At 52.0% G+C, this 21,821-nt stretch overlaps 8 protein-coding genes across 8 annotated transcripts; 4 read left to right on the forward strand and 4 right to left on the reverse strand.

The window, feature by feature from the left end:
- Nucleotides 1-114: 114 nt before the first annotated feature.
- On the reverse strand, nucleotides 115-7,859 carry Pdw03_2935 (Polyketide synthase-nonribosomal peptide synthetase; the record flags this gene model as incomplete). The annotated part of the gene is made up of 2 exons (XM_014677210.1): nucleotides 115-7,683; nucleotides 7,743-7,859. 2 exons carry the CDS (start codon nucleotides 7,857-7,859, stop codon nucleotides 115-117), a joined length of 7,686 nt encoding a protein of 2,561 aa, XP_014532696.1.
- Nucleotides 7,860-9,056: 1,197 nt separating this feature from the next.
- On the forward strand, nucleotides 9,057-9,365 carry Pdw03_2936 (Aldehyde dehydrogenase (AldH12), putative; the record flags this gene model as incomplete). The annotated part of the gene is made up of 1 exon (XM_066100326.1): nucleotides 9,057-9,365. One exon carries the CDS (start codon nucleotides 9,057-9,059, stop codon nucleotides 9,363-9,365), a length of 309 nt encoding a protein of 102 aa, XP_065955726.1.
- Nucleotides 9,366-9,675: 310 nt separating this feature from the next.
- Nucleotides 9,676-12,038, reverse strand: Pdw03_2937 (polyketide synthase-nonribosomal peptide synthetase; the record flags this gene model as incomplete). The annotated part of the gene is made up of 2 exons (XM_066100327.1): nucleotides 9,676-11,853; nucleotides 11,919-12,038. 2 exons carry the CDS (start codon nucleotides 12,036-12,038, stop codon nucleotides 9,676-9,678), a joined length of 2,298 nt encoding a protein of 765 aa, XP_065955727.1.
- A 169-nt stretch (nucleotides 12,039-12,207) lies between these two features.
- Nucleotides 12,208-13,320, forward strand: Pdw03_2938 (Alcohol dehydrogenase, putative; the record flags this gene model as incomplete). The annotated part of the gene is made up of 2 exons (XM_014677208.1): nucleotides 12,208-12,746; nucleotides 12,798-13,320. 2 exons carry the CDS (start codon nucleotides 12,208-12,210, stop codon nucleotides 13,318-13,320), a joined length of 1,062 nt encoding a protein of 353 aa, XP_014532694.1.
- A 362-nt stretch (nucleotides 13,321-13,682) lies between these two features.
- Pdw03_2939 (FAD-dependent monooxygenase) lies at nucleotides 13,683-15,638 on the forward strand (the record flags this gene model as incomplete). Its single annotated transcript, XM_014677207.2, has 3 exons — nucleotides 13,683-13,971; nucleotides 14,030-14,351; nucleotides 14,483-15,638. 3 exons carry the CDS (start codon nucleotides 13,683-13,685, stop codon nucleotides 15,636-15,638), a joined length of 1,767 nt encoding a protein of 588 aa, XP_014532693.2.
- A 338-nt stretch (nucleotides 15,639-15,976) lies between these two features.
- Nucleotides 15,977-16,886, reverse strand: Pdw03_2940 (Aldolase-type TIM barrel; the record flags this gene model as incomplete). The annotated part of the gene is made up of 2 exons (XM_014677206.1): nucleotides 15,977-16,728; nucleotides 16,799-16,886. The coding sequence occupies 2 exons, from the start codon at nucleotides 16,884-16,886 to the stop codon at nucleotides 15,977-15,979; spliced, it is 840 nt and encodes a 279-aa protein (XP_014532692.1).
- Nucleotides 16,887-17,334: 448 nt separating this feature from the next.
- On the reverse strand, nucleotides 17,335-19,556 carry Pdw03_2941 (Zn(2)-C6 fungal-type DNA-binding domain; the record flags this gene model as incomplete). Its single annotated transcript, XM_014677205.2, has 3 exons — nucleotides 17,335-17,593; nucleotides 17,651-18,819; nucleotides 18,876-19,556. 3 exons carry the CDS (start codon nucleotides 19,554-19,556, stop codon nucleotides 17,335-17,337), a joined length of 2,109 nt encoding a protein of 702 aa, XP_014532691.2.
- Nucleotides 19,557-19,819: 263 nt separating this feature from the next.
- On the forward strand, nucleotides 19,820-21,118 carry Pdw03_2942 (Uncharacterized conserved protein UCP033271; the record flags this gene model as incomplete). Its single annotated transcript, XM_014677204.1, has 1 exon — nucleotides 19,820-21,118. The coding sequence occupies one exon, from the start codon at nucleotides 19,820-19,822 to the stop codon at nucleotides 21,116-21,118; it is 1,299 nt and encodes a 432-aa protein (XP_014532690.1).
- Between the last annotated feature and the right edge of the window lie 703 nt (nucleotides 21,119-21,821).

Consider the following 21,821-nt stretch of genomic DNA (forward strand, 5'->3'; position numbering starts at 1 on the left):
TGGACATCATGAGCGTTTCCTTATCACGACGCGCCAGACGCCAAAAAAAAACCCCCCCAGAGGACATGCCTCGACATATCTGTACCAAACCCAATGACAGACTTCTTCCTCACATTATTCTGATGCGTCTCCCAGATAGGGAAATGTGACCATTTCTCCCCGCTCTACAATGCCTTCCAGGTACGTCGTAATCAACGGATCAATGCCCGCCTGCAACGCCTTCACGATCCACTCTCCAATGGCCAACTCTGCAAATTCGTGCCCATGCACCTGCTCCATATGTGCTCGATACTCCTGCACTGGCACTTTGACCTTTCCAGAATGATGTCGGAAGCGAACTGGACCCGCAGTCGGGGGCTGTTTCGCAAAGGAAACGACCACCTCGGCGATCTCTCGCGCCGCATCCTCTACGGGCTGGAAGTCAAGATATCCCTCAACACGATCAAACCGTGGCACAGTCCGCATCAGAGTCGAGTATTTCAGAATAGCGTTGAGAGCGTCGGAGTTGGGTGCTTCTGCACCGACCACCACACACGGCCGGTGCACTTGGATCGAAAGAGGAACGCACGCAGCCAGATTCTCCAAGAAGCACTCGCTCGCCCATTTAGACGCCGTGAACCCCTCCATGCCGTCAGTTCGGGGTGGAAAAGAGGCCATAGACACCGGGTGTGGTGCAGTATTGCCGGATAGAAGACCGACGCGGTTGGAGGACAGATATAATAGAGGGATGGACCAGCGCACGGCGAACGAGGCAAGCAACTGCGTAGAGTAAACATTCGGAGCCCGCAGCGAAGAGTAATGGTTGAGACAGTGGCCACTAGCCCCCGCATGGACGATGACATCTATCGTTGAATGCAGTTGCTCACAATCTGCTGGGCTCAGACCCAAGGTTGGTGACGACAAGCTGCCGGTGTAAGCAAAAATCTTGTCAGAATGGAGCAGCTTCTGTTCTTCATCCGGCAGTACTGCCACACAATGAATCTGCTGGATGCTTTCGTCGGAGACTAATGTCTTCAACAAGGTCATGCCAAGGAAGCTCGTCGATCCAGTGAGAAGGACATTGATCCTGTCGCGCACAATGTGTTGCGACCACTTCCTTTGACCCTCGCGGGCTGCGGCCAATATGGTGTCTGGCACAGCCGTCTCGCGAACCCAGTCAATCTGTTCTTCAGCTGGCGCGTCTCGCCAGCTGTCGATACAGGCGGCCATCTGTCGCAGGCTACAAGCTTGGTACAGTTCATGCGTCGAGATGGAAACTCCCAAGGCCTCCTTGATAGCACCCTGTAATTTCATCAAGCGGAGTGAGTTCCCTCCTTCAAGGAAGAAGTCTGATCTGGGGGATAGGCGCCGGGTATTATTTAGGTCGGGCAGAACTTTCTCCCACAATAGTCGTAGTTCGCCTTCACGAAGAGTCATTTTTTCCTCCGACGGGGCACTTATCTCTCGCTGGGGGAGGGGAAGTTCCTGCAGGGCCTTTCGATCGACCTTGCCGTTTACATTAGTCGGCAGATCATCCAAAACAATCAATCTGGCGGGACACATGTACTGGGGAAGGTGAAGACGGGCGATGAGATGTTGGAGCTCTACATCCGTGGCAGTTTGGCAAGGAGCAAAGATGGCATGTGCAACCAACACATCCCCCCGTGCGGTCACCACGACGTTAGAGAGTAGGCCCCGTGCAATTTCCAGAATGGCGCCTTCAATCTCTTCAAGCTCAATGCGGACCCCATGAAGTTTGATCTGTGTGTCGCCATCGAGTCGTCCCAGGAATATTAATGTACCATCCGACAGCAAACGTCCCTTATCCCCTGTACGATACATTGTCTGGGTCCGGTCCTCCGGGGCTGCTGCAATGTCGCGAACAAATTTCAGTGCTGTCTGATCGGGTAGATCAAGATACCCCAGGGAGACACCGGCACCACCAATGCAAATCTCTCCTTGCATTCCTACGGGAAGAGGTTGACCTTCGCGATCGAGGATACAAACCGAGTAGTTGGACAGGGCCTTGCCCACTGCATGCGGAGACTCCGCTGTCTCGTTGGGCCGGAGCGAAATGCGTTGAAAAGTGGCTGCCGCGGTGATTTCGGTCGGGCCATAGCAATTCGTTAGCGTTAGAGAGGGTAGGTCCAGGCGCCGGAACTCGCCTTTCAGTTGATCGGAGACGGGCTCCCCGCCCATGCAGGCATGTCGCCAGGAAAAGTGCTTCTCCAGTGACCCGGTCCCATAACGCAGCCACATGAGATACTCGGATGGCGTGGCGATGGTCAGGCCGATGCACTCGCGGAGCATGATTTGTGTAATCTCGACTGGATCTCGTCGTGCCTCAATCGGGGCAATCACCAGCGTTCCGCCATTGGCTAGCGCACAGAAAGTCTGGATGAGCGACATATCAAAGCCCATTGAACTTTGCTGGAGAACTGATTCCTGCTGAAGATCCAGTGCCTGCGCTTTAAGGGCCAAATGATTCACGAAGTTGGCCTGCGACAGAAGAATGCCCTTTGGCATGCCCGTGGAGCCGCTCGTAAAGAGCAAAATGGCGGGACTGTCAGGCTCCGCGAGACAGGGAACAAGCTCTTGATTGGCTTGAATCCTGTCGATCCTTACTGACGGAAGAGCATATCCCGCATCACCAGTGAGATTTTCGGCAAGGCCTTCTGTTGCCGCATGGCAAAGTAGCAGGCTCGGTTGACAACTCTGGATCATGGACCCATGTCTGGTGAACGGGAGACTGACGTCTAGAGGCACATATAGAGCACCCACATGAAGAACAGCCAGCATTGCGGCGATAAAGTCGACCGACGGCTCACAGAGAACTGCAATGCGAGATCCTGGCCTGCACTGGACCTCGCGGATACGACCAGCAATAACGTTGACTCGCTCCTCCAGTTCGGTGTATGTCAAGCTCTGAAATTGGTCTTTGACTGCGACATCCGGTCCGTAAGTCCCGAAGATCAGTTGCATTCGCTGAGCCAATGTTCGAGGCCACTCGAATTTCACTCGTGGACCACGTCCGACCATTAAAGCGGAAGTGATATCTGAAGGATCGTTCAGCCGGCAGTCTTGAACTCTCAGAGTCGGCGTCTTGGTGAAGGTCTGGAGGAGACGCATGTATGTATTCAAGATTAGTTGACACGCCTCGGCATCGTACAGAGATTCTTGGCCCGCAAGCTCCACCATGGAGGTGCCCGAGTTTGTCTCGATGATGCCGAAGCTGAGATCATACGGGTTTTTGGCATCGTGAACATCAGTCATCTTCATGTGACAGTCTCCCAATGGCACTTCCCACACGGCACCCATCCGATAGTTGATGGCCACTTGGAACAGTGGCGTGTGGGCAGTCGATCGAGGGACATTCACTTTGTCCAAAATGGTATCAAACGGGACCGACGAGTTGGTCAGAGCAGCAAAGACCTTGCGAGCGGCAGCCTGGGCCAGTTCCGAAAATTCGTCATTTTTCACAACTTGGAAACGAACGGGCAGCAGGTTCAGAAAGAATCCAATCGTCTCAGCGAAGCGCTCGTCCGTGCGGTTAGCGTCAGCAACACCAATGCAGATGTCGTCCGTTTCTGCGTAGCGAGCCAATAACACCAGGAGAATTGACAAGTGGAAATGGAACGGGGTGATTCGAAGTGCCTGACACGTGCTTTTGAGAGTGGCCATTTGATCATGATCGATCATGCGGTAGACATGGTGAGTTTCATGTGTCTGCATCAGCGGCCGAGTCCGAGTCCGCGCCATCGGTAGCAGAGGTAGAACCTGGGGAAGCGACGCATACTCATCCTGCCAAAACTGCATCTGGCTTTGCATGATCTGGGATTGCTTGGCCTGGAGTTGTTGCGAGGCGTATTCGATGCACGTTCCCGTTTTGCGCTGGGGGGTCTGCATTTGGTAGGTAAAATTCAAGTCGCGCAAGAATAAGTGCAAGCTCATCCCGTCCATGATTATATGATGGTAACCGAGAATTAATGTGTGGCTCTCCGAATCTCGAGAAAGAACCGTCACACCCAAGGTCTGGCCTCGTTCGAGGTCCCATATGTGGGTTTTAAGGTAGTCACGCTCACAGGCAACGTCCGCATCGCTGGAGCTGGCCACATGCTTAAAGAGGTTGACTGGGTTAGACAGGACGCCTTGCATGGGGTGGGCATCCTCTAGGCGGGCGTAGAAACAGGTTCGCAACCCTTCGTGATGCTGCTGCATTGTATGGAGAGCATACTGGAGACGCGGAATACTCAGATTGCCCTTTAACTCATACGTAAAAGTCATGTTGTAGGTGGTAGGATCATTGACATGCTTCGACACAAACCAGATGCGGGACTGGGGGTCGGACATATGTTCCTCTTGAGTGGGAATCGGGGTTTGTAAGTGAGACGCACTGTCAGACCGGTCATCACAAGGCCTGTCGGGGCGCACTTCATCCAATGCTTGACATGTGCTGGACAGATCCTTAGAACAGCCCAGCTCACTTGTAGCCAAGGAATCAACACCGTCCAAGGTAGCATCAAACGAGTCCTCCAAGCTGGAAGTCGAGTCGGTCGAATCTTCTGGATTTGGAGGTATAGCCTGGCTCCTCTCATGCAGATCTGCGAGCAGTCGTTTGGTGGTAGCAATACAAATCTGCGCAACGCTATCTCCACCTAAAATCTTGAGCACGGGAACATCCGTGCCCAACTCCTTGAGGAACCACATCCGGATCTCCACCGCCACGAGAGAGTCAATTCCTAGAGCAAGCAAGGATTTTTGCACTTGAACACTGCCCGCAGACAGTTGCATCATCGATTCCAACTTGGCAGAGAAGGCTTCTTGCACCAGTACGATAGCATCATCCTCTGAATTGGACTTCTCCACTCCCTGCTTGATGCTGCCACTACTAGACTTGGTGAGACGTTGCTCTTGTTGGAGAGCAACAGACGGCTTGAAATGTCCGAACTGAGGATTCTTCGAAAGCCACCACGGTTGGCGGTCTGCGGCGACAGGTTTCGAGAGCGGTTCAATACCCATGATGATCTCGAAGGAATGCTGACTATCTGGCTTGCCAGCCTCAACAGCCTCTGAGAACGCATGGTGAATATCTGTTTCTGATAATGGGAGAAATAGCAAACTGCTCAGATGGTCCTGGATACTGCGATCCTGGCGCGTCACATAACCCACGTCTGTTACTAGTCCGATATGAATCACAGAAGCCGTTAATCCTTGGTCACGTCTCCACGCAGCCAAACCAGTCATGAAGAGATTCGCAGCATGGTAGTTGGATTGACCCGGGTTTCCAACAATGGATCCAAGGGAGGAGAAGAGGATAAAAAAGTCCAAGCAGTCATCTGCGAAAACGTCATGCAAGTTTTTTGTGCCATCAACTTTGGGCTTTAACGCATTATTGAGGCCTTTAGTATCCATATCAACGAACAATTTGTCGGACAGAACCATTGCTGCGTTGCAAACACCCGCAATCGGGGGCATCGTCTCCCGGACTTGAGATACTACGAGCTCGACCGATGATCGACTTGACACATCCATGGATATAATTCGAATGTCTGCACCAGACATGCGAGCCTCCTGGAAGCATTGTGAATCAATCTTGGGGTTCCTGCTAGTGATCACGACATGACGTGCACCTTGTCGAATTGCCCACAGACACACGGACAGACCAAGACCGCCAGCCATGCCCACCATAAGGTATGTCTTGTGAGGTTCAAACAGTCCATGCTCACCCGGATTTTGAATGGGAAGCTGAATTGGGGCGGTGGTATGCCAATCGGTGATGAAGAGGGTGTTCAAAATGGAAGCGTCCATACCTGGAAGGTCCTGAACATTCAACACGGGATAACGGATCGAAAAGTTTGAATTGCTGCCTGCCGTCGAATAAGACTTTGCGAGACCCTCCTGGACCATGATTGATGATAAGAGTCTCGTGTCCAGCTGGTATATCTCACTACTCTTCGGCAGGCAAGGCTCAATGATACGTCGAGCGCTGAATTCTCTCGAGCAGTCTACAAAGATGGCGACGTTATTGGGAATACGGCGCTGAGTGGCACGTACCGATCCCTGTGGGTGAATATAAACCAAGTTGGACTGTGCTGAGGGATGAGATGAAGCCAACAGGATGCCATTCGTCTTGCGCTTTTGCTGACACTGGGTCATAATGGAGGTGGCAAGAACATCTTCTGCATTATAGACAAGCACCGATCCTGAAGAGGGCACTAACAAGTTGCTGATTGCCTGTGCAAATAGATCAGTGGTGACCTGTTGAAGGGTGCTTGGGTTGCAATCCTGCCCATCAATAGGAATTACATCTGCTGCTGATACCTCCAAAATGGATTGATTTTTTGACGACGTGACTAGAACGGGGTTCCTGGATCTCTCGAGGTAGCCACAGCAGATGTAAAGTTCTTGATGAGTTTTGCTTGGAATGTGAAGACAATATTGCACAGTCACTCTCAGGTGGTCACCGTCTTTCTTGCTCGCGATTGTTTCTGTCAGTGCTAATGTGGCTTGATCAGAAACTACTCGTACCGTAGTGTTTGCAATATCTACAGGGCGATACAGCGTGCGCCGGCAAGCGTTATAACGCTCATTCAAGACACGATTTGGCAGAACTCGTGGAATGAGAGTTTTTCCGCCATCAATGTCGATTTCCGGCTCCAGGGTCCAAACCATGTCCCCTACGCCCGATGGCCGGCTGTAAGCAATCTTCAGCCTCACGAGTGCTTCTAGAACTGTCCGAGCCATGCCCGACGGAGCCTCAGCAGACTTCAAGTTGACGTATTGGAGATGGGCATGTGGTAGTTCTTGAAACATAGCACGTGCGATGCCAAGGAACATGTTAGACTCTGGACTGGCGGATTGCCCGTTGCGAACGACCCAGATGACATTTTTTGCATTGATAAGTAGGGTCTGAACTAGCCTCAGACGAAGGTCATTCATAGCGACAGAGAACAGGGGACTGTCCAACTCGTGGAGACAGATGACATCGGTTCCCGGCTTAAGAGAGGAGTTGTTCAGACTATCCAGGTCGGTGATTACTTGGACCTGACGCTGCCAGGACCTTGGGATCATTTTCTGTAGTTCCTTGGACATTTTAGACACAGCCAACGTCCTTCCGCCAATGACCAGCAAGGGTGCCTCTTGGGCCAGGTCGGCCATTGCCGGCAGAGGGTCACGCAGCCCAAGGTACCTGTCATCCACGGCTTGACTAACGAGCAGAGAGGTGCAGTGTTTGCGACCGTCGGCCAGATCATGATAGACCAAGTCCACCCCGGAGAAACCAGTTGCCTGTAACATTAAATCCCATTCCATGGGTGTGATGCCGGGATGCAACCGCCGTCCATCTTCTTCTCCTAACCACCATCCAGGCAAACCGCCCATTATAAAGGTCAGGCGTAAGACTTCATGACCGGTAACCTCCACGAGCACTAAGAAGCCACCAGGCTTCAAGAGGGATCTGACATTTTGCAAAGTCGCGTCGAGCTTTCGCGTTGCGTGCAAGACGTTTGCAGCAATGATGATGTCGTAACTTCTTTCTGTATACCCTTGGTTGACGACAGGCTTTTCAATGTCTAGCGTCTTGAAGACCATTTTCTGGCTGTGTTCACAAAATCTCTCGGTCGCATCTTCAAAGAATCCAGTGGAGATATCGGTGTAAGTATAGGACTCGTATGCGTTCCCGATGGCGTTGAGAACACTGCTGGTCTGCACGCGGTTAGCAGATCGAGATTTCAGCCACAGGTGTTAATCTAGGAGATGCAAACCGTGGCTCCCGTGCCGGCTCCGATCTCCAAGATCTGAGTCCGTGGGAATTTGTGAGTAATCTGCTGCAACGTGGCTCTAATCCCCTCGTTGGCGACCATAAAGCCGCAGCCTCCCATATAGAAACGACTCAAGCCCGGCATACGCAGTGCCGAAAACAATGCTAGTGGAGAGAGGACACATGCAAAAGCAAAGGGGGGGGGTATACACCGATGGAGGCCCAAACCTGGAAGAAGGGTGGCTGCCTCACTACACCCTTGGGGCCATTGGCGAGTACTTGGGAGAGTAGGAAGGCATACATCCAGGCACCATGGACCAAGCCACCAAGGGTATACATTGAGGAGAGAGAGCGAGCAATAAACACACACAAGCGAACCACCGAACAACTCTATGCACCAGCAAGGCTCTATACCGATGGGAGCGGGTATCAAGGCGGCATTGGGGCCGCAGTGTACCCGGCATACCCATACAGGCGGAATGAAGCCAGGCTGTGTAATATGGGGACCGACGACGACGCCACTGTGTACGCTGCCGAGCTACGTGCTATCGAGATGGCATTGGAAGTCATCAAAGAAAGGTTCAATGATGACAACGAATGGCGGGACTGTCTGGCTAAGAGTGGAGTGGTCATCTTTACAGATAACCAGGCGACGCTCAGAGCCATCCAAAACCCACGAATGCCATCTGGCCAGGTATATCTTGAAGGATGTCTCCGGCTGTTGGAATGGTGCAATGATAAAATCCAGGTGGAACTACGCTGGGTCCCCGCACATGAAGGCATTCCGGGGAATGAGGCTGCAGACATGTATGCAAAAGAAGCAGCTACCACCACCGAGACCAACATTCATGATACCAATGCCAATGCCAACACCAATGCCAACACCAATGACAACACCAATGTCAACACCAATGTCAACCACAACCGATCTATCCGGCTTGCCGCCGCAGCGAGCAAGAGTGTGAAGCGAGAATCGACGATCGCGTGGGAGAAGGCATGGACAAAGGGAGGATCAAAGAGGACAGCGAGGAGGACGAGGAGGATGATCGAGGTGCCAAGCAAGTCAAATTTGACTTATTGGAAGGGCCTGCGGAAAGCGACAACATCAGTTTTGATCCAACTCCGCACAGGTATCATCGGACTTGCTGAATATCTGTCCAAAATCAAGCGAAGCGACTCACCGCGCTGTCAATGTGACCTGGGAAACCAGAGTGTGAAGCATGTCTTGCTGGAGTGCCCGCTTCTGAAGGAACTGCGGTCGGAGATGGTGGAGGAATTGTTTATGGAGGGGGTGTCGACAACGCTTGGAGAACAAGCAATGTTGACAGAAGTGAAGGCAGCGCCGATCGTGGCGAAGTTCATGATCGCATCGGGACTCTTGGGACAGTTTCAGTCAGTGGACTCGGTCGCCATGGGTAAGGAGCAGGGGGAGGAGGATTCAAAACCGAAACCAACCCAAGACACTGCGAATGTTGGAGAAACAGGGAACACATCACAGTGGCCGGGCGCCAGGTCCGCCGAGGTCACCTCACACCAACGCACATGGAGAACAACGCACGCTGCCGATGAAGACGAAGAAGCATGGCGCCATGACCCGAACCTATTCGTGTTCGACCTGCCGGAGTGATGCAGCAAGTAGACCTGGCAGTCCTGGGGATACAGGGACTCGGTGACTCGGGGAGCTGGATGAAGAAGTGGAGGTAGAGAAGTGAAGAAGTGGAAGGTGCATTGCAGAGAAAGAAGGGGACACTCTGCGCCCGCGGGGACTACGGGAAACCATCTACACCGGGCAGATGGATTGACTTTCTTTACATTATTTCTTTTGTCTTGTTTGCATTACGCCGGCCGGTTTGTGGCCTTACTTTTCAGGTGGCAGGACCTCGAGAAATCGAGTCCTGCTCACAGGGTGGATCTGCATACTGGGAATGCACCACCATTTATCGTCGGGAGCGGGCTCTGGGACGCAACCCCCGCATAGCAGCATGTATGTAAAGCGAGCTAAATCGGGTCAATGAATTCATCATCATCATCATCATCATCATATAGAAACGACTCAACATATTGTTTTGCAGCATCACTTGCAAAAGCTGTTTCTCCCCGCGCAATACTGAGGCCAGATTGTCACCGATTGCATGTACTAGCTGCAGGTCAATTTGGTTTGGATATTTCTCATCCAGCGCCTTCAGAGCCTCAAGTCCATCGGCGAGCCATTCCCGCCTTACTACCGGATGTATACCTTTCTTGACCGATTCGAGGTGATTTTCAAAGGCCTCACACATTCTCTGGTGATACCACGCTAGACTGGCCCGCTCGGGAGGGTCGAATTCTTCGAGAAGACGTTGCATGTAGTAAAGGGCTGCACGATCAATAGCTGCAGCGAGATCCATTTCCACCCCATCGTTTGTGAAATCGCGCTCTGGCATAATTAAATTCAATGATGCATCGGCCTGCCACACGGTCTCACTGAATATTTGGCGATCCTGCGACTCGGTTGGCTCAGCAATGGCTTTCAACAGAAGACCCTCGATTTGCACAACAGCGTCTCCAGATAAGGTATTGTAGACATGCATGTCACCGAGAAGCGATGTTGGAGTCCGGTCTACAACATAGGAGTCCAGGTTTACCATGACTGTTCCTTCTGCTTCGACGACCGACACTTTCGGATTGACAAGCACACGCTGTATTTTCACGGGAAGGAGCGTGTTCGTCACTTGCTCTGTGCTTGGATGCGATCGAGCGACGAAGAGAGACTGAAAAACAACATCTAGTAATGCAGGATGGATCACATAGTCATTATCCAAATCCGACTGCGACCAAGTTGCAATCGACGTGGCATAGTCCAGCGAGCGCTGCACGTTCGATAGGCCCCTGAAGATCCCTTGGTAGTTCAATCCAATCCCGCTAAAGACACTGTAGACCCGATCTACATCGACATTGAGCAGACTCGGTGGTACAGGCTCTCTACGTGGTAGCCCATCGACTGATGATGAGCCAAAATGGACCAGTACTCGACCGTTGCATGTATGGACCATGGACCCCGTTGAAGAGTCTGAGCAAGAAAAGAAAGAAAATTTGGCTTTCAGCACGGTGTCATTGTTTGAATCCATCAACCTAGCGATGAACATTGTTTCAATGCCCTCCTTGTTATCTGGGATAAGAACTGGTCGCCGGATATCGACTTCCTGCACCTCCAAGAGGCGGATAGTTCGTCCTGCTGCCAGTTGCTTGCCAGCCTCGAGTGCTAGGGAGACATATGCTGCTCCGGGAAGCAGTATCTGTCCCAAGACTTCGTGGCCACGGACCCAGGACAGCTCGCTGCATTTAAGAACATTGCGCCAGCGGAGCTCGTGCTCCGCATCATTGAGCATCCGGCGTCCTAGCAGCTCGTGGTAGTGGTCGGTACCCGTCCGGAATTGCTTAGAGACGCGTGATTCACGCCAGTAAATCTTGTCATGATCCCAGCAATATGATGGTAGATCTTTGAGCATACGCGGAGGAGGACGAGTTGCAGGTCCATAGAATGTACTAAGGTAGCCATCGAAATCCACAAAGGAAGGACCCAAATGGGACCAGTGAAAGCCCAAAGCCCCTGAAATTGCTTCCACGTCACTTTCGCTACGTCGCAAGACACCAGTGTAAGCGGGTGCAGAACCAAAGACTGCTTTGATGGTTTGCTCAGCAGGGCCCTTGAGGGCAGGATGAGGGCCAACCTCGATGGCAACATCCCAGGGACCGCCGTGCCAAATGGATGATTCCATCGCCTGAGAGAACATCACTGTTTGGACCATGTTAGCCACCCAGTACGGGCCCTTGAGGGACTTCAGGTCTCCTTTCAGCAGCTGTGTATCACCGCGGACACTCGAGTTCCAGAAGCAACCTTTCCGGGGCCTTCGTACTTCAATATCGCAGGCGAGGAGAGAGCGGAGATAAGGCTCGGTGCAAGGCTGCATGTGGTGGGAATGATATGCCGTATCCACCTTCAGCTGACGAGCAAATATATTCTGGTTATCAAAATACCGTTTGGCTTCCTCCACCGCATCTAGGTCACCAGAAAGCGTCACACTCTGCGGCGCATTGCTGGCAGCCACTCCTAGGCGTCCTACGCCCCAGCCCGGCTGCAAGAGGACCGGAAAATTGGGATGACGACGGGGAATGGTATCCCATCATCTAATCAAGTTACAGTCGAGCCAATAGCCAAAGTGAGGATTCTTTCTGACCCCGGAGATAAAGGTGAATTTTCCGCGGTTGTTACGTCCAGGTGGAGACCTGAAAGCCCTGAGAGGCCAAAACACAACGGCATTCTTCTCGGGACTACAGTAATATTTGCCTTAAGGAAATTGTGAAAAATGGAATCACATAGAAGATCCCAGGATAAGCCGGTTCGCTTTTGGTTCGCATGGACTCTTTTTTTATCTAATCAATTTCATCGTGGCGATCACAGCAGAAACACAACAGCGATTGACAGCATTATGGCGATGGAACTCCCCCCAACACAGCGTGCCCTGAAAGTCCAGAGTGCTGGCGAGGTCGCTCTTATTGAGACCTGTTCACTCCCAAAAAGACAGGACAGCGACGTGCTGATCCGCGTGGCCTATGTGTCCCTTAATCCGGTTGACGGCAAATCCGCCGACATGTCTCCGAGTGCTGGAGCAACTTCAGGCTGCGACTTCTCAGGCAACATCGTCGCAATGGGACCCGCCGTCAACACTCGGCTTAAACTGGGAGATCGCGTATGCGGATGCATTTTCGGTAACAATCCCATCCGGCGTGACAATGGCGCCTTCGCCGAGTATGTAGCCGTCTCTGCGCAGTTGGTGTGGAAGATTCCCGCGAATATGTCATTCCAGACAGCTGCAACGCTGGGCATCGGCCTTGCAACGGCTGGTCTGGCTCTTTACAACGGCCTTCAATTGCCTCTTCCATTGTCTGAGCCAGAAAGGCCAATCATGGTATTGATTTACGGAGGGGGAACCGCAACGGGAACCCTCGCGATTCAGCTGTTACGACTGTAGGTAATCCAATCCCCTCGGTGGAGAAAAGCCGAGACTAACAACCAAAGGTCCGGTTTAACCCCCATCACGACCTGTTCACCGCGTAGCTTCGACCGCGTGAAGAGACTTGGGGCGGTGGCTGCCTTTGACTACCGCTCACCAACCTGTGGTACGAAGATTCGCGAGTACACCCAAGACCACCTAGCCCTAGCAATGGATTGTATCACAGATACTAGATCTATGGAGCTCTGCTACGAGGCGATGGGAAGTGCAGGTGGTCAGTACCTTGCACTGGACCCATTTCCGCTGCGCACGCATACACGCCGCAGCGTTCAGCCGGATTGGATCTGCATGTTTACTCAGTTTGACCAAGCAATCGATTGGGAGCGACCATATAATCTGGATCCCCGGCCACAGGATCGGCGGTTTGCTGAGAGGTGGTATGAAGTGGCGCAGAGGCTATTAGAGACCGGCCAGATTGAATCTCATCCGTACAAGGAGCGAAGAGGTGGACTGGCTGGAGTGGTGGAGGGAATAGACGCGATCCGCAAAGGCGAGATCAATGGACACAAGCTAGTATATGCGCTTTAGAAGAATCTGAGTCACACTTTGTTGCTTTTGCGCAGTTAGGGAGTTGTCTAATCGAGGACTATAGATTATAGCAATCGTAGACGCATAAGGGGAATGTTTTCAACTGAAAGTGAGGAACAGACTGGGAAATCTCCGAAGGTGAGATTTCCCATCCACGGAAAATCTCGCATAGGCCAACGATCACAACGCCCCGTCAGAATAAGCCGAATTGAGCTCCGTAGAACCGACCCACCGACATGAACTTCCGTATCAGAGCGAAAAAGACCGGATGTACAAAAGAGCACTCCGAATGGCCGCGACCAAGCCTTTGCAACCAATTCACTCTATCCATCCACTGAATGACCAATTTCCGAGACGTGAAAATGAGCCTTGACAACCTGGCCGTCGAAAATAACCCGAACAGCGGCGTTGTTATAGTCGGTGGTGGACCTGTTGGGTTGATTCTCGCCCTGACACTGGCACATCACGGGCTGCGCAGTGTTCTGTTTGAGAAAAATGTCACCACTACGCAGTCAGGTTTCCCTACCGGAAATACACCCTCGGAAGAGTCGACTGACACTTCTACCAGGTTTCCGAAAATGGACTTGACGCTAGCACGAACAATGGAGATTCTGCGCACATTGGGTCTGGCTGATGGACTACGTGCCCGAGGTGTGAGTCCTTCTCCTGCAATCTGGATGATTAGCTAACTAGCATCATTTTTCAAAAGGTGTGGCCCCTGAATACCCTTTTACTGTGCGCTTTTCTAGTGGCCTTGGGGCAGAACATCCTCTCTCGGAGTGGAGGCTCCCCAGTGCGGACCAATTCCATCAGCGCATCCTGTCCCAGAATGATGGGACTATGTCTCTTGAGCCCTGGCTGCGGGTGTCGGGAGATGTTTTTGAGACATTCCTGAAGGAACGGTGTGAACAAAGTCCTCTGGTCAATGTACGCTTTGGATGGGCAGTGACACATATCATCGAGGGTGATACCGGAGTAGAAATTCGGGTCCGAAGTCCTCACACGGGTGGCGAGGAAGTAATCCACAGCCAGTACGCAGTTGGATGTGATGGAGCATCGAGTCTGGTCCGTAAAAGTTTGGGAATCAATCTTGACGGTGCCCCCCTGTATCCATCCCCGTAGTATTCATCGCTTTTCCATAGTAATACTGACCTCCATATAGGCACAGCACCGTGGTGTTGATCCATTTCAGGTCCCGGGACCTGGCCGGTCTTCATCGCCAGGGACAATTCTGGCATACCTTCTTTCCCAGTGATCCATCTATCAACGGAGACTCGGTAGGCGGCGCCATCATCTCCCAGAATGAAGTTGATACGTGGACAGTCCATGACTTCCGTGCCCCGGGATCGAAGCCAAGTACCAGCTCCGCCCAGGAAACGATCTATCGCATCCTCGGAGGAATGGGGGATCCATACCCGATTATCATCGACGAAATTATCTTGCAGTCAACCTACACGCCCAGCATCGCAATCGCCAAGCGTTACGCCGGGCCTCTGCACCGCGTCTTCCTGGCAGGTGACGCGTGTCATCAGACCATCCCATCCGGCGGGTATGGCATGAACATGGGCATCGCTGATGCATTTGACTTGGGCTGGAAACTAGCAGGGACGATCCAGGGCTGGGGAGGCCCACAGCTGCTGGCGTCTTATGAACAGGAACGACGTCCAGTTGCCGAGCTCATGCAACACTGGGGCAAAATACATGCAGGGAAACTGATGGGCTTGGCATCTGAAGTGAAACTGGACGCTACCATCATCGATGCGCCAGATGCACGCGGACAGCAACTGCGACAAAAGATCCATGAGTATGTGCAGGGGAATGATGCGCAAAATCAGAGTTTCGGGGTGGAATACGGCCATCAGTATCAATCGGACATTATAGCGAAGAGTTCGTTCAGCCATCCGCCACCCTTTGACTCCCGCTCATATCCCCCAACTACCCATCCGGGCTTTCGTGCTCCTCATGTGTTCCTCACCAACGGCTCCGCGATATTTGACAAATACGGAAAAGATTTGACCCTGGTGGAGTTTGTCGATGGACTGCCAGGATCGTCTTCTAGCGGGTCAACTTTATTCAGGGATGCTGCTGGTGAACATCAAATCCCCCTTCATCTCATGTCCCTTGCCGGAGAGTCTCACGCCCACGAGATCTGGGGGGCGCAGCTGGTGCTGGTACGACCAGATGGCTTTGTGTCGTGGCATGGAAATGAGATTGCTAGCAAAGAGGAAGCTAGGTTGATTTTGTTGCAAGCAACAGGCCATGTTGACCCGTTTTCCAGTGTTGCAGAATCAGGAGTTGCCTCTTGCCTCCAAGGATAGCACATTCCACATAACAGTCTGGTTTGCGAAGGCTGTGCTATAACCCAACTACGATCCCCAAGATGCAGAGCCTGATAGCAATAAAAGCGACAAATTTCCAATCTCAAGTCCCTGCTCCATGTGACTATGTAATGTTCACTGTGCAGACCAGACTGGGGGGTGTTCACTTCTACGAAGTGAGCAAAACGCAAACGCTGAAATGACAGAGAAAATCAGGTATATAGGTACATATGTAGATAATGCTGGTCTCGTTTATCCGTTTTTCCAAACTATATAGAGACCCAAGCGATTGAAGAAAGGTTGAGGCCGAGAAAAGAACAGTTCATCTGGATAGAGAACTATTTCTTCAAGGCAATCTTTTTGAACTCGGCAGTAGTGTTCTTGATGGCTACTTCAACAGGAAGTCGCTCCATCGAGCTAGCTCCATAGAAGCCATGCACACCCTTTACCCTATCCAACACGAATTTCGCATCTTCTGGAGCAGCAATAGGCCCACCATGACACAGCACAATGATGTCCTTGTTGATCTGCACTGCCGCATCCCGAATTGCCTGAATCTCCACAACACTTTGCTCTAACGATTTGGCAGTCTTTGCGCCAATCAGCCCAGAAGTAGTCAGACCCATATGAGCCACGAGGATATCCGCTCCAGCCTTGGTCATGGCCTCAGCTTCCTCGACATTGAAAACATAAGGTGTCGTCAGAAAATCCAACTCAGCCGCCTGTCGCACCATCTCCACCTCTTTACCATACCCCATCCCAGTCTCCTCCAAGTTAGCACGGAAGTTGCCATCGATCAATCCCACCGTGGGGAAGTTCTGCACTCCACTAAATCCCAATTCCCGCAGCTGCTTCAGGAACCGCGGGATGTTCTTAAATGGGTCGGTACCGCAGACACCCGCAATCACGGGGATATTCTGAACGATAGGAATGACTTCGGCAGCCATTTCAACCACCACTTCGTTGGCGTTGCTGTACGGCATCAGTCCCGCGAGACTTCCGCACCCCGCCATGCGGAAGCGACCGCTGTTGTAGATGATGACTAGGTCTGCGCCGCCGGCCTCGACCGATTTTGCGGAAAGACCAATGCCTGAAGGTAGATGATCAATTAAACCGATCGAAGAAAAAAGTACGAGGGACGGGTGACACTAGCTACATACCCGCTCCGGCTCCAACGATGGGTTTCCCGTCTTCGATTTGACGGCGTAGGTTGGCGAGAATCTCGCTGCGAGAGGTAGGGGGCGCCATAGTAAGGAAATTGAGATTTGAAGTTGGATCAGTTACTCATGCAGATCAGAATGGGATATTTATCTTCTCTCGTGCCAGTCCTGATTCATCGTGCGTCTCGCCGAAGGCGGAGCGGACTTACTGCGGATGCGGATGGCGGAGATGTATTCCAATTGCGGAGTTCGCGGGCATAAGGATGGTATGATTATCACTCAATTTTGCAAATTGGAAATTGTCGAGGAAGAAATTCCCCGGGCTACACTTTAAACACGGGATGAACACTCGCGCATTCAACTATCTGCCATCCTACAAACTCAGGTATCTAGGAATGCCTATGCTCAGGCGAGGACCAGTCAAGTTCCATTGAACTGCCAACAAGTAAGAGGTTCTCCACATCTTGTCAGATGTTGATTTAATGCGGCTCCAAACTGCTAGTTCGTGAAGCACGACGGACACCAGTCGGCTCGGATCAAGATGTCGTTCCCATTGAATTCATAATCAGATCCCAGTGGTCCCAGTCCATGTTCACCGGGTTGATCCATTGCTGTGGCTCAATCTGCCGAGCTAGACTGGGGAAACCGGCACCTTCCGGGGGGAATGTATGGCCATTGCTAAGATCAGCGGGCTGGCTGATAGGATTTAGCTGGCCATTTGACTTGGCGCCCTGCGACCCTGCACTTTGTGGTCTATCTGGTACCAATCCCGAGCCAGTCATCCATTTGCTAGACCTGTGAGTTTGACTGTCAGTTCAAACGAAAGCACGCGTCACGCGGTACGTAACTTACAGCATCTGGCCGAGAATAGTCGCTGTCCGGGTGCACAGCTGACTTTGCGCCTTGGATGCCTCGAGCCGAGAATGGCACTCGTGCAGCAACCGCACAAGATTCGATGTACAGGGCTCTTGTGGCTCTATAGAAAGGGCAAGCACCAAGACGAAAGCGGCATGAAAAGCGTGAAAAGCGCCCCGGCCACGGATATACCAGAGGAAGGGTGTGAACTGGGGCAGCTGATGGAAATGGGCATGTAGCTCCAAGACACGTTGTGCACTTTTTATACAGCGATTTTTCGACCAGCTATGCTGCGGTGGACAAAAGGGCCCTTCACTCAGTATGTTACTATGGAGAATGAGAACCAGATGGTGGGCAAAACTAAGCAGCAGATTGGTATGCATAACCGATGAGTTGCTCCCAAGCATCGAGGCATAGCTCCGCTCTAGTGGGTCTAACTCTGCTCGGAGGGCTGCGTCCAGACGTTGGAGGGCAGTCGGGTCGTCTGGCCGTGCGGCCAGAACGGGGTCACAGATCTCCGAGGATATCTGAAAGAGGCGAGATTTTCGGATCAGATATGAGATGGGATTGATGCCTGCCGAGGTTGCAATCGGTCCTGGTTGTCCTTGGATGATGTCCTCATCGCACACCTCGGCTGGGGGCTGGACTCGCGACGAGAACACTGACTGGTAGATGTCCACCCCGGTAATGGCCATATTTTGATTACAGAGCAGTGTGACCAGGCCGAGCCAACAGCGACGACGCTCTTCGGCTTCGACAATATCCAAGGAAAACGTGGCCGGGTCAACGTGACAACCGATCGAGAGCGCAAGGTGATAACCCAGCCCGAGAAGAGTCCATGATTGGCCATGGCTATGGTGGATCCCATAGATGAGGTTTAGCAGTGCTTGCAGAGTAGAGACGTTGTGTCGCCAGAGATAGCGATCTGCTTCGAGGCATTTCATCGCTGCGGTATAATACCGCTCCGAGAGCTCTGTGACTCGATCCCAGTGGGTATGTTTGCGGCTGAGTGTCTTGAGCACAGGGCTGTCATTTTCCAGAGCCAGAACAGCCGTTCCTAAGATAGTAAAGAGGAGAGCAAGCCATGCTAGCGAAGCCTGATCTGGATCCTTGGAAAATCGACGATACCGTTCGTGAAATGTAGGGCCATGTAAGATAGGAAAGAGCTATTTTGGGTTACTTTTTCAGTCATCCTGATGATATCGGGAATTATAAAACCTACGGGCGCAATGGATTGGAAATAAAGATCCTTTAACTGGTTGCAGTACTCCGTCGGGGGAAGTTTTGCTAAGAGATTGTGTCTGTTTTCAGTATCATGTTCGCCGAAAGGATATGGTCCGCTGGGGGTGTCAATCATGGCACTCTCCTGGCTTGTAAAAGGACCTTCCTGAGAGACTCGATGGAAAATACGCCGACCGGAGGTAACGGGGAGGAAGCGCACATGTCCCGAAGCGGATGGTATGAGGGTACCCGTTGCAGATGCTGTCGCTGGCTCTGATCTCCGCCTCCCTTCTATCTCTGAATCCAATTGAGAAACATTTAGTGAAGGTGACGCTGTTTCTTGCTGCTGGTTCTTCGCGTACAACAACTGCTCCAGCTTTTCTATTCGAGCGACCAGATCAGCATTAGATTCTCCAGCGACACCGTGATATCGTGGTTGGGGAGAAATGTTAGGGGACGATGAGCGATTTTCTAGCGACCGAGCCTGTTGCTGTAACTGCGACGGCTGTCTTTGTGAAGGTGTCTGGGGTCGTCTCCCCGTGCTATAGATACACTGCTCTAGAGGAACACGACGTCGTATGCAAGTGCCACAAGCGGGGCCATCCCGAGGACATCGGATCTTGCGAATGCGGCACGGCTCACAGGAGATTGGAAGACGCTGACGTGGGTGGTGAGCGGACATTACAATGTCCGCGCTAATAGAAAGCCAAGGGTGTACAATGGGATGCTTAGGAGTTCGGCTGAACAAGGTTGCGTCAAAAGCGGAGATACTCGGAGAAGGCGGGGATATTTTCCGAAACATTTTTCGGCTACCATGTCATCCAATGATGAAAGTGCAAGGCCCCTCTGGCGCACGAATACGTTGTATGTATTAAAATCCTGTACCAAGTAGAATCATTCCGTAGGTAATCTATAGTCTTCCATCAGCTTACCCTGAGCCTCAACATGCCACATATCATCCTTCTGGGGACCCTCGATACCAAGCTTGCGGAGACCCTAATTCTTTACAACCAGCTGCAGCAAAATGCCTCTCGCTTCTCGACCCCTCTAGAGATCACCTTGATTGACTGTGGCCGTCAAGCCATTACGGACGATGCAATCACCATAAGTCACACGGATCTACTATCGAAGTATGCGTCCGCCGACAGCACCGGGATATTGACTCAGTCACGGGGACAAGTGATTGAATTCCTCATCAGCTGCGTCAGTAAGTGTGTCACAGAAATACTGCGCACGACGGAAATCCACGGAATCATCGGTGCGGGCGGGAGTGGAGGAACCAGTCTGATGACCGCCGTAATGAGAACGGCTGCACCTCTTGGCCTGCCCAAACTTGTCGTGAGCACGGTTGCGTCCGGGAACACAGGGCCGCTGATAGGCGAATGCGATGTCACCTTGATGTACTCGGTTGTTGACATAGCGGGCAATAATCGGCTTCTCCGTGAGGTGCTTGGGAACGCTGCCGGCGCAATGTTCGGCATGGCATCGACATATCAACATAGGCTCGGTGAGCTCCGGACCCGGAGTGCGCAAGGTAACCAGCGAGAAGAGAAGAAGACTCGAGTGGGTATTACCATGTTCGGCGTGACCACCCCCTGTGTGGATCGTGTGAGGCTTCACCTAGAAAACAACTACTCTGTAGAGGTTTACGTGTTTCATGCGACTGGTCACGGGGGGAAGGCTATGGAAAGATTGGTAGAAGAAGGTCATCTAGACGCCATCTTGGACATCACAACGACCGAGATCTGCGATCTCATTGCTGGTGGGAACATGAGCTGCGAAAACAGCCGATTGGAGAGGACACTCGAGCGCGGAATTCCCAATATCATTTCCGTTGGAGCTACAGACATGGTCAACTTCGGTCCGATCGGCACGGTGCCAGACCAATACCGTGACCGCAAGCTACTAGTCCATAATCCGAGTGTGACCCTGATGCGAACCTCTGCAGCCGAATGTCGAGAAGTTGGAGCTTTCATTCTCGACAAGCTAACCCGGTTTACCCAGGACCAAGATATGGTTGAGGTGTGGCTTCCCCGGGGAGGAGTGAGTAGCGTTGGGACAATAGGGTCTGCATTTGCAGATGCCGACGCCGATGCCGCTCTTGCCGATACTCTACGCTCCGGGCTCAAGGATAGCAGAATTAGAGTGGTATCGGATGAGCGAGACATAAATGACGATGGATTTACACTTGACATTGCGGAGCGGCTCATGGCTCTCGTGGCAAAGCACTCTTGCCACAGCTAGGCTGGTCTGATGTTAATTATTAGACAAGCAGTGTACATAGTACCTAGTGACTCTCTCATGAATCATTATTCCCTATCGTTTTGCTAGCTGGACACCTTCACCCGCGAAACCTTGAATTGTCAGTGCTGTCAATGTCAGTATAGAACGTGTAGCGTATGCCAGGGTCCAAGGTTATAGGCAATGTGAAGGAGCTTGTCTTCTTTTTCCTTGTCCTTTGCTCATATTCTACTACAAAGTGCAGGCTGGCTCTAGCTAAGATGTGTTTGGCAATGAAAAAGCGCTCCGCTGTGACAACATGACCATTTTCGCCGCCGTAGCCGATTTGGGTTTTTCATTCTCTGCTCCTGACAGTCTAGCCCGTGCAGGTTGCTGCTGTACCTTACAGTCTGTTGGGTGCAAGTTTGAAGCCAGCAGCGAAAGCTGACTGACTGAGAGTAGCTCACTGATGTTTGTACTACCATCATTTGATAGTACTGAACCGCTTATCCCTCCTAGATCCCGTATGAGTTTTTCGATCTTTTCTGCACGTCCACTTGCATGCAAGATTTTGCCAATTGCAGCGTGCAACTGTACGTACTGGGGTTCAGGAAGATCGTAGTGATGGTCATGGCTTGTCAACATTACAACCCTGTCATGGGGTAACGCGGATGTGAAAACCGATGAGAAGCTTGGGAATAGCTTAAGACGGTAACGATTAGGGATC

Source organism: Penicillium digitatum, chromosome 1 (genome assembly GCF_016767815.1).
Source record: "Penicillium digitatum chromosome 1, complete sequence".
Classification (NCBI taxonomy): Eukaryota; Fungi; Ascomycota; class Eurotiomycetes; order Eurotiales; family Aspergillaceae; genus Penicillium; species Penicillium digitatum.